The sequence below is a fragment of the Sceloporus occidentalis genome, unplaced genomic scaffold (genome assembly GCF_023333645.1).
Source record: "Sceloporus occidentalis isolate IW3139 unplaced genomic scaffold, rSceOcc1.0.p SCAF_32, whole genome shotgun sequence".
NCBI lineage: Eukaryota > Metazoa > Chordata > Lepidosauria > Squamata > Phrynosomatidae > Sceloporus > Sceloporus occidentalis.
In genome coordinates this window covers 3,017,488-3,034,513 of record NW_028317012.1, presented here as the reverse complement: position 1 = coordinate 3,034,513, position 17,026 = coordinate 3,017,488, and the positions used below count along the sequence as shown (strand labels likewise).

Below are 17,026 nucleotides of genomic sequence, written 5' to 3'. Positions count from 1 at the left end.
ACATGTTGTTTTATTATGGCCTATGTAAATGTCACCACTTTTTTTCTCCTGTATGTCAAATAGAAAAAGACTTACCAGTGCATTAAATGCCAGATGACCTTCGAGAATGAAAGAGAAATTCAGATTCATGTTGCCAACCATATGATTGGTAAGTTGCCAGCATCTGTCATGAAAACGCAAATGAAAAACATAATCAGGACAATTCTAAAATGTATCCTCTCTTCACCCTAGAATCATGGACATCTTTTTTTGTAAACGTCTGCATCTTAAGTAATAGCTACTAGTTCTACCATTTAAGAACAATAGTATATCAATAGCTTGTGTTATGATATAAAACTGCTTGTACAGATCTTGAAAAAATGTTGCAATAGAATATGCTCTAGACATATTTCTCCTGCTATCAAAATGTACCGTAATCATACATTTAAACCACAGTGTTGACATGTACCTAGCTCCTTGTCTATCAGTATGCTGCATATTTTCATTGATCTCAGTATTACATTGCCTGTAGGGTATAAGAGGTCTTTGTGAAATCTAGATTTATTAAATATCAATTTAGTTCCTTAAATGATTGCAGAGAATTAGTCATCAACATTATATAGAAATATAATATAAGCAAAAGGAATAAAAAAAATAAATAAAAAAAATGTATATAGTGATATATGCAGGCTTGACACGTTTTGTCATGGGAACATCTGTGTGCAGAGATGAACATGGATAGATTTATATCACAGCTTTACCGGCTTGCCTGGGGTAACTACTTACTACTACTACTACTACTACTACTACTAATACACCTTTCTGTCATGTCTGTGTTGTAAACCTAGTGATTTAACGTTTCATGTATTAAGCACATTGGAAATAGTAATTGCCTTCTTATAATTGTTACTATTCTAACAGTCACAATGTACAAAGTTACCATTGTCGAGTACCCCCGAGATATTAGATTACCATCGTTTGGAAAGAATTGGAACTCTGACATCTTGACATCGGTTGTTGTCAAATCCCAAGCAAAAAATTTGAATCTGATTTTTAGGTAGTAGTGATTCATGCATTTGTAGAATCTGAGACCTGCAAGCTATGTTTGGAATCCAGGCTTAATAGGTTATTGTATGTCCACTGTTGATTTTTCGGAGGTATTTTTCAGCGTCATGTCTTCTGTGGTTCATGTTTTTTGAATTTCAGTTGCTGTACTAGAAGGGACAACGCAAGGACCTATAATTTAAGGCTTGCTGTATTTCCCTTTTTTTTTATTTCACTTCCCCATCCTTTCTTGTTAGCGTGGCTTCTAAACGGCAACCGTCTCTTGTAATGTGCATTGGAAGCCCAGATTGCAGCCTGTACTTACAGTGCAGGAGGCATGGAGCCTGCTAATGAACGGAGATTAGTGGTGAGAACAGGGAGCTGATTGTAGGTCTCACGGCTGAGGAACAAGGTTCTGTTCAGGAAGGCAAAACCCTCCAAGTAAATCACAGTCTCTAATATAGTGTGCTTTAAAGCAGAGCCAGTACCAGGCAGCATAGCTTCCCTGCGTAAACAGAGATCTATACAAAGCAGAAATGAAAGACAGACGATATTCCAGAGACGTGCGCTGCTTATTGTTACTCTTTAACTATGAAATAGTCCATATGAGAAAAGGCAGAATAGAAAACCATTGCTTTTTTTAAGGTTCGCAAGTTGTTCTAAAACAGAATGTTTCTATATGTGTGCAATATATATTCAGTGTAGAATATTAGCATCCACTTCACTTTCCCTTTCTTACATTTTTTTTACCTTTTCAACAATGAATTGGAGAAGAGGCATTCCCAAAAAGTCCAAGTCCATCTGTGACATCGCCATAATAATGTTGCATCAGGACATCTTTCTATGTATTTCTCCCATGTGGCAATTTAAAGTTTAAGAAACATCACACTTTAGGACTTTAAAATGAATTTAACACAAATGCCTGCGCTTTCGCGCTTACACACAGCTCTGACGATGACGGCAGCACAATTATTGGTGTAAACCTCTATTTGTAGTTCTGAAGCTTCTGCGTCATCTTTAGTAATTCATCCAGGATAACGTTCCTATTTTATCACCTGCTAGAGGTGAGATCGTCTTATTTCTGACACCTAAAGGTTTAAATTACGCAACAAAATTCTCTATATGGTGTCATTTCTGTATTTTAGGAATTATACAATGACTTCCTCCCCCTATTTGTTTAATTTTTTTTTTATTTTTTTTTTTTAAGTGTGTGATCAGAAATTAAAATGGTGAAAGACGCCATAATATATAGAGCAGTGTCTTCAAATGTTACATTCGAGATGTGCAGTCTTTGAAAACATATTATGCAGTCGCATCAAGGGACGAAGGATCGTCTGTGACCTCCACTAAATGTTAAAAAATTTTTTGTTGAAATCTGAATTCTTGGCCAGCGTAGAAGAGTTTTTTTAGTCTTGTTTTTCCCCCTCTTCTCAGCCTGGCGTCCTCCTCCGATACGAGGCTAAAGCTATTTTGGGTTTCTCTGAAGCAGCAGAGGAATCTCCAATCTCTGCGCCTGTTTGAATAGTGATATCGAGTCTGCTCGGTTGCCAAACTGGCAGCTTCTCGGGCTTGTTCCCCCGCAGAACGTGGCAAAGTAATTCTGTGATTTCTCCTCTTGAAGCAGCCGGCAGATAGCAGCCAGGGCTTCAGGGACCATAAAGATGGGAGCCAAATTATATTGATAATAAAGTTGAGACCAATTGTGAAAAGGGTTGCCACCTCCTAGGTCTCTGTAGAAGTAGAAAAACACCACATTTGCATTTTCCCATTTCCATATATTGACTTTGAAAAAAGGAGAGGCCTTCACTCAATTAAGACCTATAGCTTTTGGGACGCATACAACAATTTTTAGAAAATATTTACAACCCTATTTGCATTCGGTATGCATGTTATTTTTTTTTTCCTGTCTCATTTTCTCTTGGTTACCATGGAAGGCTGAGACCTTACAGAATCTGTTTAGCCCATCCAAGTGCTTAACCCTCTGTGTGCTCAAGTAACCCTGCTTTTTATTTATATTTTATATACACCAAGTTATTCATCTTTTATATTGTGTTCTAACTCACAAAGACATTGTCTTTGCCCTCGGAAGAATGTACATCGGTGGTAACTTGTCGAATGAATGAATTTTTTGTTTCGTTTTTCAGTTATTGTGGTACTGTCCATCACAGATCATTGGAGGGTTGATTCATGAAGCTCACACTTTATTCTTTTCTCTGTTTTATATCTTGAGACATAGTCTTGTCGTAGGTTTGAAGTCTTACCACCTCTACGCCTAGTACAAGTTTTAGATATATACCAATCTACTCATCGTATATTTGTCTATTTTGTTTTTCTTTAAGTGTTTGTTAGTTTTAGTTAATTATGGCAGTGTTAACCGCAGTTTAACCTTATCGTTTAAGAAAAAAAATTGATATTTGGAAAGGTTACTACTTAATTTCGGATAATAAGTCAGTATTGCTTCGGAAACCGACCTTTTTTTATTATTGGCAACTAAACATTTTGCACAACTTAGGCAAAATGTAACCTTTATTTCTTTGTGTAAATCCTCATCTTTAAGTGCGATATGGTAGTATTTCCTAGGTAATTTGCAGTTGTATGTTTTATTAATTCCAACCAGATTATTGCCCCCCTGCCAGGTTTAGTAGAAACTCACTGCGATATGAATAATTTTTCCTTCATTAAAAAATTTGCACCTTTTTTTTTTAAATTTCATTTTTTTGTAATAGCAATGTTCTGGAATTTCGAGAACAAATGAAACATTACAGCCAGAGTAACTCATTGTGTGATTTAACGCAAAACAGCAAGAATCATTGCAAGGAAAACACATGTTTTTGCCCTCATATAATATAACTGGTTACTAAACTATTTTTTTAATGTTTATTAAGAGTTAAATATCTATGCTTGTTCTAGTTCTGTTATACTCCCATTTGCGCCTGTTGATGTTTAAATTGGGATTTTTTTGGTTGTTTTTAGCCCAAGGATGGTCAGGGATTTTGGCATCAATGCTTTCCCATCTTATTTCGTAGAGATTCTTTTATTTATCATTCTAAAATCTGAGAGCTCTCACCTTTTTTTTTTTTTTTTTTTATTTTAACCATTTTCTGTTACACATACCACCCTAGGAATAGAATAAAAAGTTAAAGCCGATGCTGTTTATTGATTTGTTGGAGCTTCTCACTGGAATTTGCAGCTCGATCACCCGTGGTGCACAGAGCAGGTATGGCTCATGCAGAGCACTGTTACCTGCCCCATGCTGTCTGCCCAACATGCATCAAAGGCTTTTTGCTTGGAAGACCGTTCCGGCAGGGGGCCGAAGGGGGGGAGGGGGTTGTAGTTCTGCTCCCCGGGAGAATTCTTCTAAGACGACCAACATGAGAGTGAAATGTGTTGGTAAATATGCAATGCAGCCAGTGGGAGACAGAATGAAGGATATGAAGCAGACATTACTAACGACTTCTTGTCCTCTAGCTCCTTGGAAATCTGCCATACATTGTGACATCAGACAGGTATACGCTGGATATAAACAAAAAACACACATACAATCCAGGTTTTTTTTCTATCGTTCTGGACTCTTGGTGATTGTAGAACATTTGTTTCACTCTTTCTCTTTGTTCTCTTAAAATATACCAATTTAAACATTTCACGCTTCTATAACACTGAAATGTTGCTAATGATTTCAAATTCCCAGTGCTAGCTTAGAAAGCCTAATATAATTAGGAATCCTTGCACCAAATTATCATGCACCAGCTAAAGATTAAAGTTATATTATCCCTCAAAAAGTGTTTTGTGCCCCTCCAATATCTGGAGGCTTAGCTGGTGGTTTCCTAAGAAAAATAAACACCAAAAAAAGTAATTTATGTAACCTTTGTCATATGATGCAACGAAACACCTGTACTAATTCTTTTCCCCCGTAACGATTCAAGCAAAACTTCCAGTGATTCTTTACGCAGAGATTTTAAAACAGAACTTCCGTAGATTGGGCTGGTGTAACCATGGGTAAAGAGCAGGTACGCTCCATCCTTAGCTACAAGTTAATCTGTATGTTGGCGATATTCCTCTTCATTTCATAAACTTAACTGAAGCCATAGCAACTAGCAACAGGAGATATCAGAAGGGTCGCTTGGGGCATTGACTATTTCACCTGATGCACAGCAGTGTAGCTTCACTGAAGATCTGATTAGGTGGCGAGATTCCACTCCAGAGTGAGAAACTTTGTTCATACGATGGAGCGCATGTCCTAAGGTGGGCGGTTTCTCAGTTTATTACAGAAAAATATGCCTTGTTACAATTAAATTGAAGCGTTAAAAGGGGAGACAAGAGTTTGGAAGACCCCAAGATAGCTGCACTTGAAATCCCGCATGCGTTGTGATTAGTAACGTAGATTAAAAGCCTTTAAACGGATCATTATCATTTTGTTTACCTCTGTAACACAGAAGACTCGCTCCAAATACATAAGCAATGTGCAATGCAGTGAATACTGATCAGTGTATACATTAAAAATGAAAGCTGTATACAGAAATTAGGACTTAATCAGACACAAATGGTTAAAGCAGAACCTGATGATTGGTTTGAAAGGTAAATGAAAGTAAGTCACATAACACCGGAAACAAGAAGCAGAGACGAGGCAGATGGTGCAAGGCGGAGGTTGAGGAGCCGGTCCTTAGCGACCTCTCTACCAGAGAGAAAGGAGGTTTTAGCTGAAACCAGTAACTATAACACCTTAGTCTGTGAACCATTTTGAAAAGATGTTGGTGTCAAAAACTGCAGAAAACGTAAACTCTATTCATTGCCCTTCCACCATTCTCCCATTGTGTCATTGTATTCAATCATATTAACTCGTATGAAATCAGCCAGACAAGAATTTCCCCCCAAAAAGCGCTCGAGAACCATGGGATACCATTTAAAATTTTGATTAAATGACTGAGGATCCATCCCCACCCTTAGGAAACCCCTGAGATTTTAAGAAAATGATATACGCCAGTGCTAATGCAAGCATATCCTCAAAATCAGGCTGCCGGAATGGAGAACACGTTGCATTTCCGTGCATAGATTCCAGATTTATTAAATACCTTCCAGAACAATCAATTTTTTAAAACAGTTGTTATGCACGTTTTGGTTTCTTGCCTTATTGGAAGAATGGCTTTTCCTGCCATTAGCCTTTCCAACTTTTCAATATGCTCTTGATGAACACAACTGTTTGGTTTATGAGGTAGCTTAATAATTGAAGACTCCAAGCTGTTTGGGCCTTATTTTTCTCAGGCTCTGTTGGCATGTAACCTACTGTAATGTAAAACAGACTGAATAACTCATTGTCTTTTTGGCTGCGTAAATCCAGCGTCATAAGTAACCTCAGCCTACCAGTTGAGATACAGCTGCTACCTGAGATGCGATACCTACTACGGTATAGAGTATTTCTTGATCAAAAACACTAGGACATGTCTACCATATTATGACCTGTGCACGTCTTAATTGAGAAATATAGCTAAAACCCATAATAATTCTGAATAATTAAACCATGTTAGTGCTAACGATTGAGTATTGTTTGGCTTCCATATTTGCGCATGTGGTTGATGAACCCTCAATCTATTTTACATTTGTTCCCCCCATTTACAAATTATATGATCTTAGACTTAACGTTGGATAAATGGTTCGAGACTGTGGGTGGGAAGGAACCTGTTGCCTATGTTTTTGTTGTAATGCCATTTTTTGTTGATCAAGTTCACACAGTTTAACAAGAAATTGTCACCAACCAACGACGAGACAAATGTAACATCTGAAAGGCATAGTTGGTGTTTGTTTGCTCAATGGAATTGTTGAGAGAGAGATAGCAGAAAAGCCTGGTCAATAATTCAGAGTGAAGTATTCACTTTTTTGTGCCCTTATTTTATGTCGTGTTTTTTTTAACTGGATTTGTTCCAATCTAGGATCTCTATAAAAATCAATAGAAGGGTTTACAACTTGGAGATGCTGCTAGTTAAGGGCTGACCTGGCTTGTACTGGACACATAATAATAATTTATAGAGCCCGACTGGATGTCCTAGTCTTATTTGGTCAGTGATGACAACAAATCCAACAGTTTCTGATATTTCAAGGAACTGATGAGTGCTACTTTGTGATGTTCTTTGTTTAGAAATCCCTTAATGAGTGAGCAAGAAAATAGTTCTAATAAAACAAGAATCGTATCATGGAATAGGCTTTGTGTCTTAACGTGTAGACATTGCTGGTGTACTTTAACTGGAGGGGCGTTCTGTGAGGGCTGGCATGCCGTCGGCTCGCCATAGAGGCAGCTGGACTTCAATAAGAGCTGGTGTTAATTACAGGGAGATGCACACCAACACTAGGGGATACACAGCAAGGGTCACCTTGAGAGAAAGGATGTTTGTGTATGTACATGTGGAGTGATGGCTACCCCTTGCTGAAATCTTATCTCTTGTTTATCATAGAGGGAGGTAAAAGGCTTGTTGATATTTTTAAAACCAGGACGGATTGCTCATTTTACCCACGCTGCCATCAATAGAGAATATATGAACTTAACCTTTTGTTAGATGTGACTTTTCAATGTGGCCATTCCTTGGAGAATATTCCATGGACCATGAGCAGATTTTTGCTGTGCCGTGTATATACATCTACATCCACTGGTATGGGGAAAGCGTATTTTATAAACCTTCTGGCTTAGAGGAGGATAAATAGACGGAAGAAATAACAGAAACAGTGTAGCCTGTACTCCATATGCATGGTTGCTCACAGCTAGGGCATCCGTAGGCTTTTAGGGGAAAAAAGAACTGCGGTTAAAGTACTAGCAATTAGATTTGCCAAAAAATCCAGCAGGGTTGATAGATTAATCTCTCTTTGCTCTTTGCCTATATGGCTTAATCCAACATAGATAAACTTGAGTCATTTTGTGGGAAATGATGTAATTTTATGCATTTTGTACGTTTCGGCTGCAGCCTTCTAACCTGACATATATACCTGTAATTAGGGTATCAATAACGTCCATTGTTCTGGCTTATGCCGCGGAAGCTGCCACGAGGCGCTCACTTCTACAAATGTGCTTTTATGGTTCCACCCCGGAGCTGCTCGCATTACCGCATTTCATGTTTTATCGTGCATCGCTGTTACACGGTAGTTACATCCTTATAGAGTTTGCAATTAATGATGGAATAGATCGATAATGTTTATTTACTATCAAAGTAGTGTAATTTTATAAGTAATCGGTTTTGTGGACGCTTTCTTGGAACACACTGTGTATCAGAACTAGTTGGAAATCACTCAATCTCGCTCACTCTCAGTCTCGCTCACTCTCAGTCTCGCTCTCTCTCAATCTCGCTCACTCTCAATCTCGCTCACTCTCAATCTCGCTCACTCTCAATCTCGCTCACTCTCAATCTCGCTCACTCTCAATCTCGCTCACTCTCAATCTCGCTCTCTCTCACTCAATCTCTCTCGCTCTCAATCTCGCTCTCTCTTAATCTTGCTCGCTCTCAATCTCGCTCTCTCTCACTCAATCTCTCTCGCTCTCAATCTCGCTCTCTCTTAATCTTGCTCGCTCTCAATCTCGCTCGCTCTCAATTTCGCTCGCTCTCAATCTCTCTCTCAATCTCGCTCTCTCTGTCGCTTACTTACAAACTCTCTCTCAATCTTGCTTTCTCTCTCTCTCTCTCTCTCTCTCTCTATCTATATCTATATATAATATAAATTGGTGGCAACCTACTAATGGCAGATGCGGGTTCATGGGAAAAAGAAGCCCACCTACAACTGCTGCTCGTTAGGGCATGGAACGTACCGTTAATAATGCATCTGTGAAACTCAGCTGCGAGGAAGCAGAGTAATTATCCCGCTACAGTATTCCGCGCTCTGGTGTCATCACTTTGGGGGCTCCGTTAACCCTGGTCTTGCCAGATGCGTTGCACACTGTCGGATCAGGGGGTTAAAATCCTTTGCAGACCGCACATCACACATATAAATAACGTGCCATGCCATAGCTCAGAGGTAATTTGCCTTTTTCAAACCTTTACGACCCCTGTGAATTTCCTTTTCTCCTTTCCCTCTCGCTGTTACGCCAGCTGAAATCCCCAGAAGAACAAAAGGTTTAGCTGAAGCTATGAAGCATGTATATATTCACCAGCTTCTGGCATTCAGATAGGGGAGAGAAATGGGGAGGGGGGGTGGAGAAATCAAAGTACTCCATTGTACATGTTAATACGGAGCAAAATGCACACAGCCAGACATTAAACCTTAGTAGGATTTAGGCATTGTGCAAAGTGATACTCTGATCACACTGGAATAGGGCTGTGAGGCACAAATGAAGGCATCTATTTATTTGATATTAAAATACTTGTGTGCCTTTTAATTGCTTGTATTTGACTAAATGACCACTTGTAAATTTTTAAATAAATATATATACCCCTATATTATTTTTATGTATATATTTGTATATATATATATATATGTGTGTGTGTGTATATGTATATATATATATCTCTTATAGCCCATAGTACAGTGGTGTGGAATATGACACTATATAAATCAATCAATAAATAATAAATAGCACTAACTTTTTTTTTTTTTTTTTTAAAACGCAGTCCAAGTAACTGCAAATCTAAAAAAAAAAAAAAAAAAGCCCTTTAACCTTTTAGCTTAACATACACAATTGACATTTATTTCCTGTGAATAATTTTCTCTGTTTTTGTGGTTTTTGTTTTTATGCAAAATCTGCCATGTTTTGATGGAGGTAGGGTATGTTGAAACTTGTCAGAAATTCCATCCTACATCAAACATATACTGCATGTGATGGCGCTATAAAAATCAATGAATAACAACAAACCGTAAATGTGAAGCTATGAGAAATCACTAGTTTTTAGAATACTTGAAAACAGTTGAAAAAAAAAATCACATTTGGTATTTCAGCCATCTATATGGGATTTATTAACACCTTAATTATAAAGTAGAAAAGATATGTTTATTTGTAACATTTTAATGTTTCCTGATTATATATATCTATTTCAATCTGCCTAAGGGATGAGGTTCGTTTATTTTGCCATGTTTTTTATGAATCCAGTTGGCAGACACTCTCTGGTCCCCTAGGGACAGAGTCCACATCTCCCCGTTCCTTCAAAGCCTCCTCCTTACAACCCCCCAAAAAAGTAAAAAAAATATGAAGTGTTTGAATACTGTGCTATGAAGGGAACAGCCCTGCAGTGAAGCAGTGGTGATATTAGAACAGATCTCATAAGAGATCCCCTGGCTCCCTTGTACTCATCGGAGTGGCACAATCCCAGACAGCTGGTCTCTCAGCATGGGCTGCGCATGCAGCGAGGAAGTTGGCACACTGGCGAAGAACAGGTAATGCTCTAATTTCCCCTGTGCAGATGCGGCCAGGAATATCTTAATTTATTGGTGTGCTGGCATGCAACGGGGAAGCTGGCAGAGCAGCCTTGCATAACTATTAGCAACAACAACAATATATATATATACAGTATATATAAATATATGTGTGTGTATGTGTATATATATATATATATATATATATATATATATTTATATATATTTATATATATAATATATAAAACGCTGATCTGATTGAGCCTTGGCTTTTCATTAAACCGTTTAGTAATCATTGCTTTTTGTAGTGTTTGGAAGGGGCCAGAACAATTCCTAATTATTTAATTATAGATATGTAAGTAATGCGCAGGGAGCGGCGTGCAACTGAGCATGCATGAGTGTTTAGTTACAGTATTAAAACAACAAAAAAAAAAAAGGATAATGAAATAGAACAGTCATTTGCTTCCAGAGCAGCATGAGCCAAACGTGCGTTTGCAGAGAAATCCTCCTCCCAGTCCATAATATGCCAGCGAAATCAAACCACTCCAGCACCTACCATGCCAATGAGGATTTCACCCTCCCAAAACCCCAGACACGCAGGAACAGAGTCTTCCTACGCCAGATGCATCGGAGCCGAGTCTCTGACTCCGTGGAACGTTAAGTTCTAGTGACAGACACTCTTATAATTATCCTGCAAAACCCTTCATTGTATTCATATCATTAATTTTGTTTGGGTTGTTAGATTTGATAGATACATTAAGCGTTTATATTGCCCTTTTCATACACTAGATGGAATTGCCTTTGAACATTCAGCCGGCTAATTGCTGGTAATTTGTGTTACTAACGAGAGACAGAATAGTAGGATAACATTAAACTCAACAGTCGGTTAACAAATTTGCCTATTCAGATCTCAGACATATCAGTTGTGGTAGAGTAATCCTGTGTCATTTGTTTGGTGTATAATTGGGTGGAGGGATAATATTTTTAGAAGCTGTGATCTAAATTAAGGTATTTTAGGCGAGGGTGTGTGAGTGTATGGAAGTGTAAAACGCCCTTGATGAATTTGCTTTTTTCTAATGGGATTTAGGTTTACTCTTATATCAGTACCTTTTGTAAATCATTCTAATAGAAAGTTATTCAGTATTTCAAGCCATGCTTAAGATCCCAATCCAAAACATAAGATGTCACTTTGCTACGACGGGAAAAAAAAAAGTTAATGGTCTGCCTTATTAAGATCTGAAAAATAAAATGCATTCAAAATGCAACCGTGGCCAATATATTTTAGCCACTTTTTGTGTTCATTTATATATGATGATATTACAGTAGCCAACGTTAGACAGTTACAGGGTACTCAGGACTACCGGCAAGGCCTACTTGCTGCACTTACGTCACGTAGACCATCAGACACGATGATTAACTAGGTTAACCTAGATTAATTAGGACCATTATGACATTTTGGATCTAAAGCAAATGTTCCTCATGACAGGAGCAGCAAGCGAACAATGATCAGTTGGCATATTGTCTCTGCTGATTGGTTGAGGTGCTCGCTGACTTCAGCTTTAGTCTTAAGCCAAGGAATGAGATGGATCTCTATCTCATTATCTATAAAAAAAAATAAAAAAATCCAAGAACAAATGAAAAAGAACTTTGGTTTCTATCAGAGAGAGGCTTGATTCGCTAAAATGGTCATTGGTAGAGAAGTTTGTAGTAGAGTCGTGTGAATTCATTATGCAGTATGAAGGGCTGACCCTGGCAGGTTTATCCTACAAAATGGGCTGAGCTGCTCATACATAATGCAAATATCAAGTGATTTCAAAAACATTTTACTGATTTTATGGATGATACAGGACCAGTCAAGTTTCTCTTGCATGAGTAGCTCGCTAGGGATGGACCTCTCTTCTGAAACTCTCCTGCCATCTCGCGCTTTAGTGAATAAACCCCCATTTCTGCACCCAATGGTATATCAAACTGACAGAGTAAAATGACAAGATGTCAATTAGATCAATTTGAAATCAAAACAATGTGTTTAGAGCAGTTTATTATTGCTCAGTAAGTAGATTCCAGGCTCCCCTCCACCTTCTTCTAAGCGACGTGTCATATTTAAATCAAAAAGCGTTCGTGCCTTCCTGCACCGGGTGAGCACACCTAATTGTATTTCAATTGAGCGTTTGCTATTTCGAAAACTGCAGTTAATAGGATTGAATGAAAAGGGACGTTCCTTTTCATCACGCGAGACAACAAAGAAAGCCGAGGCAAACGAAAATATTATTTCGTTTGAACAAATTATAGCGGCGCTCTCTTGGGTTCTTCCTGGGCCTAGATGAGGAAAAGCACTTAAACAGCGTTCCATCAAACTAAATTTTTAACTACAATTTTTCCTTAGATAAAATGTGTTGGGAGGATTCAAAGAAGATTAGAGTTCACCTCAGCAGCGGTATTCAGATTTGAACAGCTAATGGAAGTCTGCAAGAAACTGTTAATGTCTATATCAGGCCTCTCGGGAATTCCGACTTCAGAATTCTTATAAAAACACACTGAGTTGATTTCATTTTGGTCTCTCTGTAGACTATATTCGTGTAATTTCAGTAAGTGTTATAAGTGTTATTTTAAGTATTATAATGATAATCCCCTTTGACAATAAAGTTTCCGAATCCCAACTTCTAGAGCAAAAAAAAAAAGTAATATTTATCTCTTATTTAATACAAGCGTTTTTGTTTGATCTATGTAACCGTTTTATTGCCGGAACGGTTTTAGTTGCTTTTTAAGCAAAGCTAGCTACTAAAATGAGGTATTCTAATAAACCATTTGCTTCTATTAGTTAGCGGAAAATATACTCTGTAACATACCTCCCAAGTGTTCCTGTGCAGGAGGGACAGTCCCTTTTGGCCCCAAATCCCTCTGTCTCTCCTTGCTCCTGTGATGTCTTTTTTTGTGAGCTTAGAATCTTTTGCCCTGAAAGTTACTAATATTATTTATTGATTTATATAGCGCCATCGTATTCCACAGCGCTGTACAATGGGTAAACAGAAAACAACAAGTAGCATATTTATCAACAGAATGTGTTTTTTAAATACATTTTCTAAATAAAGTGCATTATTCTCATTCTACATCCTTTAATGAAAATAAAGGCATCATTCAGTTTATTCAGCTATTTACGCTAACCCTACAGACAACAAAACATGGAATTACTCCCCCTGGCATGAAAAGGGTTAAAAAAAACCCCAAAAAACTGGGAGGCAAAAAAAAGGAAATATAAAATGATTTTGTAGGATAGCTTCAATGCGAAGTTCCGATAATTTAACTTCAGGTTTCCTTATCAGACTACGGCTTTTACATTGCGAAAGCTGCAATCTGAAATAATTTCTTTGTTCTTCGCCACTGATCTCATAATTGAATGTGTAACGTGTCAATGGCTGTAAATAATCTAGCTGTAATTGTATTGTTATTCTTCTCTGGTGGCAGACAGATAATGCCATAAAGGTTGGGTGGTTTTGTAACAGTGGCAAGCAATACAAGAGAAAGGGCTTAGGGTTTAAATCGAGTTCTTTTATTACCGGTTCCAAGCTGATGCAGTTAACTAGACGCTGTACAGCTAGTTACGTTTCGTTGATGGCTTCCGTTTGGGCTGAGGAATGGCAGACAAGTGTGCATGAATAACATCATGTTCATTCCAGGAAGTCATTTCTGTGCAGTTTGAATATTCGATAATTATCTTTGGCGATGCTTTTTTACAGCCTTTTGTGGATTAGTTTTAGAGAATTAGAGGGCATCGTTGGACCGAGATTTTGGTTTCAGTCAAGGATTCTGCATTAGTTTTAGGAAGCTCTGGCCATGAGTCCATTAACATCAGAAAGTTATTTGTTTTCATTTGTGCAGGAAAAGCACTTTAATGAGCCATGTATTTATACCCCCCCTCATAACTATCTATCGGCATGAAGGCATAAGCTTTGTTGATTCAGAATAATAAATAGTTTTAATAGATTTTTTTTAATATCGGTCACTAATCATCTGTAAATAAAGAAAATTATTTGTTGCTAATGTTATTTGTACTTTATTGAAAATCTTTTGATGTGGAATCTCTTCTTTTAACTTAAGTTTTCCTAACTTTTATTTTATTTTTTATATTTTATTCTGTCCTCCATTGCGTCATCTTCCTTCTGCCTGCATGTGAATATGTTCTCCTTGAAAACAAGCATGAAATGATGTAAGCTTGCCATCGCTAGTCCCGTTTCGTAGTCCCAGTCTGACCGACCGGTGTGTCGAGCACTTGCCTTATTCAGTGCAAAAGATAAAGTTCAATCTTCTCTATAAATGTTTGTAGGAACATATTGCGATAAAGGGTTTAAACGCTACCTAATCACAGGAAGGAGAGATCTCTCTCTTCACAAATCCTTCTTCAGAGTTAAAGGAGCGTTACTCGAATGGTCGCTCGATCTGGCATACTGGATAACGGCAGTGTGTTCTGTTGTCTTGCACAGATCTCTAGTCTAACAGAAAGCATGGGGTCAGACTGGACTCGTTTGTTTTCTGCTTAGATTTAACGATTTACTTTTTTCTTTCCCCAACAGCAGTACGCACTAGTATAGTATTCTGCCCCCCCATCTTCCCCGGATGATAGTGTACTCCTAGGCTTGGACGTGATTGCAATGTGCCACTGGCTTCCCTGAATAATGCAAGAGGCATCATTACAAAACTGTACACTTCCCTCTATTAGATCTCCACTGCTGCCTATTAAGAGGTTATATTACAGGGAAGGGGCTCCTGTAATGGCCACAAACGTGTTAAATATATTTATTGTAAACGGGATATGAATGTATATTCTGGGGTCCTCAGACGAGGTGCGGTGAGATTGCAGTCTGGAATTCTAATTCAATTCTCCCGTCTCTGCATCATTCGCCTATTCCACAGAGCCCCTGGTACTGCCTACCTTACTGTATCATTTAAAGAACGGAAAGTAACTATATTTTTTAAGGTGAACTCTTATTACAGCCGAACAACCGGCGAACGTGCCCTTGCATGACTAATAGCCACGAGGTATTAGATCATTATTGCCCCCTTCGTTGCCATCAGTGAAAAGTGCTCGGCAATAAAGCGCAAAGGAGCCTGCTTAGAAGGAGCATGAGAGACAAATTAGAGATGTTCAGGCCACTTGCCCTGGTATCCCCCGCTGCTGCTGCTCTCATCCTCCATGCAAACACATACCCAGTGACAAATCTGTTTGCCGCTGTCATGATACTCGGGCTTTAAGGACTCAAGCAGATCGAGCACATTTTATGTGGCCACTGACCCATAGGCTGGCCCCAAATGAGACTCCAATGTGTCCCCGCACGGAGAGCTTCTAAAGCGCAAGCGTAATGATGTGAGCGCATCGGGTTGTTTTTCATCATGTGAAAAATGGATCCTTTATTTGCTGCATTTCACGTTCATTTAGGGGGTGCTCCCCCCCCCGGAAATTTATAATTGTTAATAATTAATGAAATTATAATAATAATAATAATGAATAATTGCTAATAATAATGATTAACGGAAAAATGTATTGATCCTCAGATGAGTTTTTTTTTTTTGAATTTTCTGTTTGTACAGAACAGGTACAGAATGCTTTTGAAACCAGATTTATATATATATATATATATATAGATATATATATATTTACTCATAGAGTCCATTGCACACCATTCCAAATATTCCAAGCCCGGTGCTAGTAACCAGCAGTTATATATATCTATATATAAGAGAATACAATCCTATAAAAAGCATATTAGGGGTGCTTACTAATTACACCAACGTGATGGTTTTCAGAAGCTTGTTGCAGTCTAGAATACACCTGTGATTAACCATTTAACCCATGACAAGTTGAACAACGTAAATTTTCATAAATAACCATTTTTTTGATTGTTCCGGTGCTTTTGCAGAAGGCCAGGTGGTTGTCGTTTATAACTTTTCTTGATAGATATAGGCCTGATAATGGTAATATTGGCGATTTAATGGAAACGAGGATTCTACTAACCACTACGGTGCAGAATTAACACTTCTGCGTATGGTAGATGATGTATTATTGCAAAGGAGGCGTCCTTGTACAAGTACCCAACAAAGTGCAATATTGCGTTGGAAAGGATGATAGAAAAAAGTTGTATTAACAACAAGTCAGTAAGACATTAAGGGGTTAGTTAGTGGCCTTTGAAAATAGGTGTTTCTAATTGTTTGGAGAGGTTGTAGAGCATGGTCTAGTGTGGAAATAAGACGGAGCAGCAAGACATATTTAATTTCCTCCCAAATAATTGTCCACATGCTGGGTACCCTTTCCACGGTTAAACATCACTTCGTCAAAGGCGAAGATTCACGTCTGAAATGCAAACTGTTGCTCTTTCCTCGCTGTCCGAAAACTCTTAACCCTACAATTGCCTACAAAGACCGAGAGGCTTTTATGCTATCAAAAAATATGGCTGCAGAATTTATTCTTATAAATTATAATAATAAAACACAAAAAACCAATATAGAGTATGTAGTTGTCTTTGTAATGTACTAATTATATACTGTATATATACTGCTATGTTTTCATATACAGATACATACAAAGGCAGTCTTTAGCACTTCCATGAAGTCTTTGCGGACCTGTGGCAAACTTAGATGAAATTGGATTGTTCCTTTGGCCGAAGCCCTGCCAGACAAAGTGTTTTTATTG

At 38.1% G+C, this 17,026-nt stretch overlaps 1 protein-coding gene across 1 annotated transcript in view; it reads left to right on the top strand.

Annotated features, from left to right (window-relative positions):
• The window catches only part of LOC149298475 (zinc finger protein 423-like), an 83,490-nt gene that overhangs the window by 34,702 nt on the left and 31,762 nt on the right, over positions 1–17,026 (top strand). Inside the window, exon 3 of the mRNA XM_089487296.1 lies at positions 64–148. Coding sequence (XP_089343422.1) covers positions 64–148 — 85 coding nt within the window. The remainder of the gene's footprint in view (positions 1–63; positions 149–17,026) is intronic.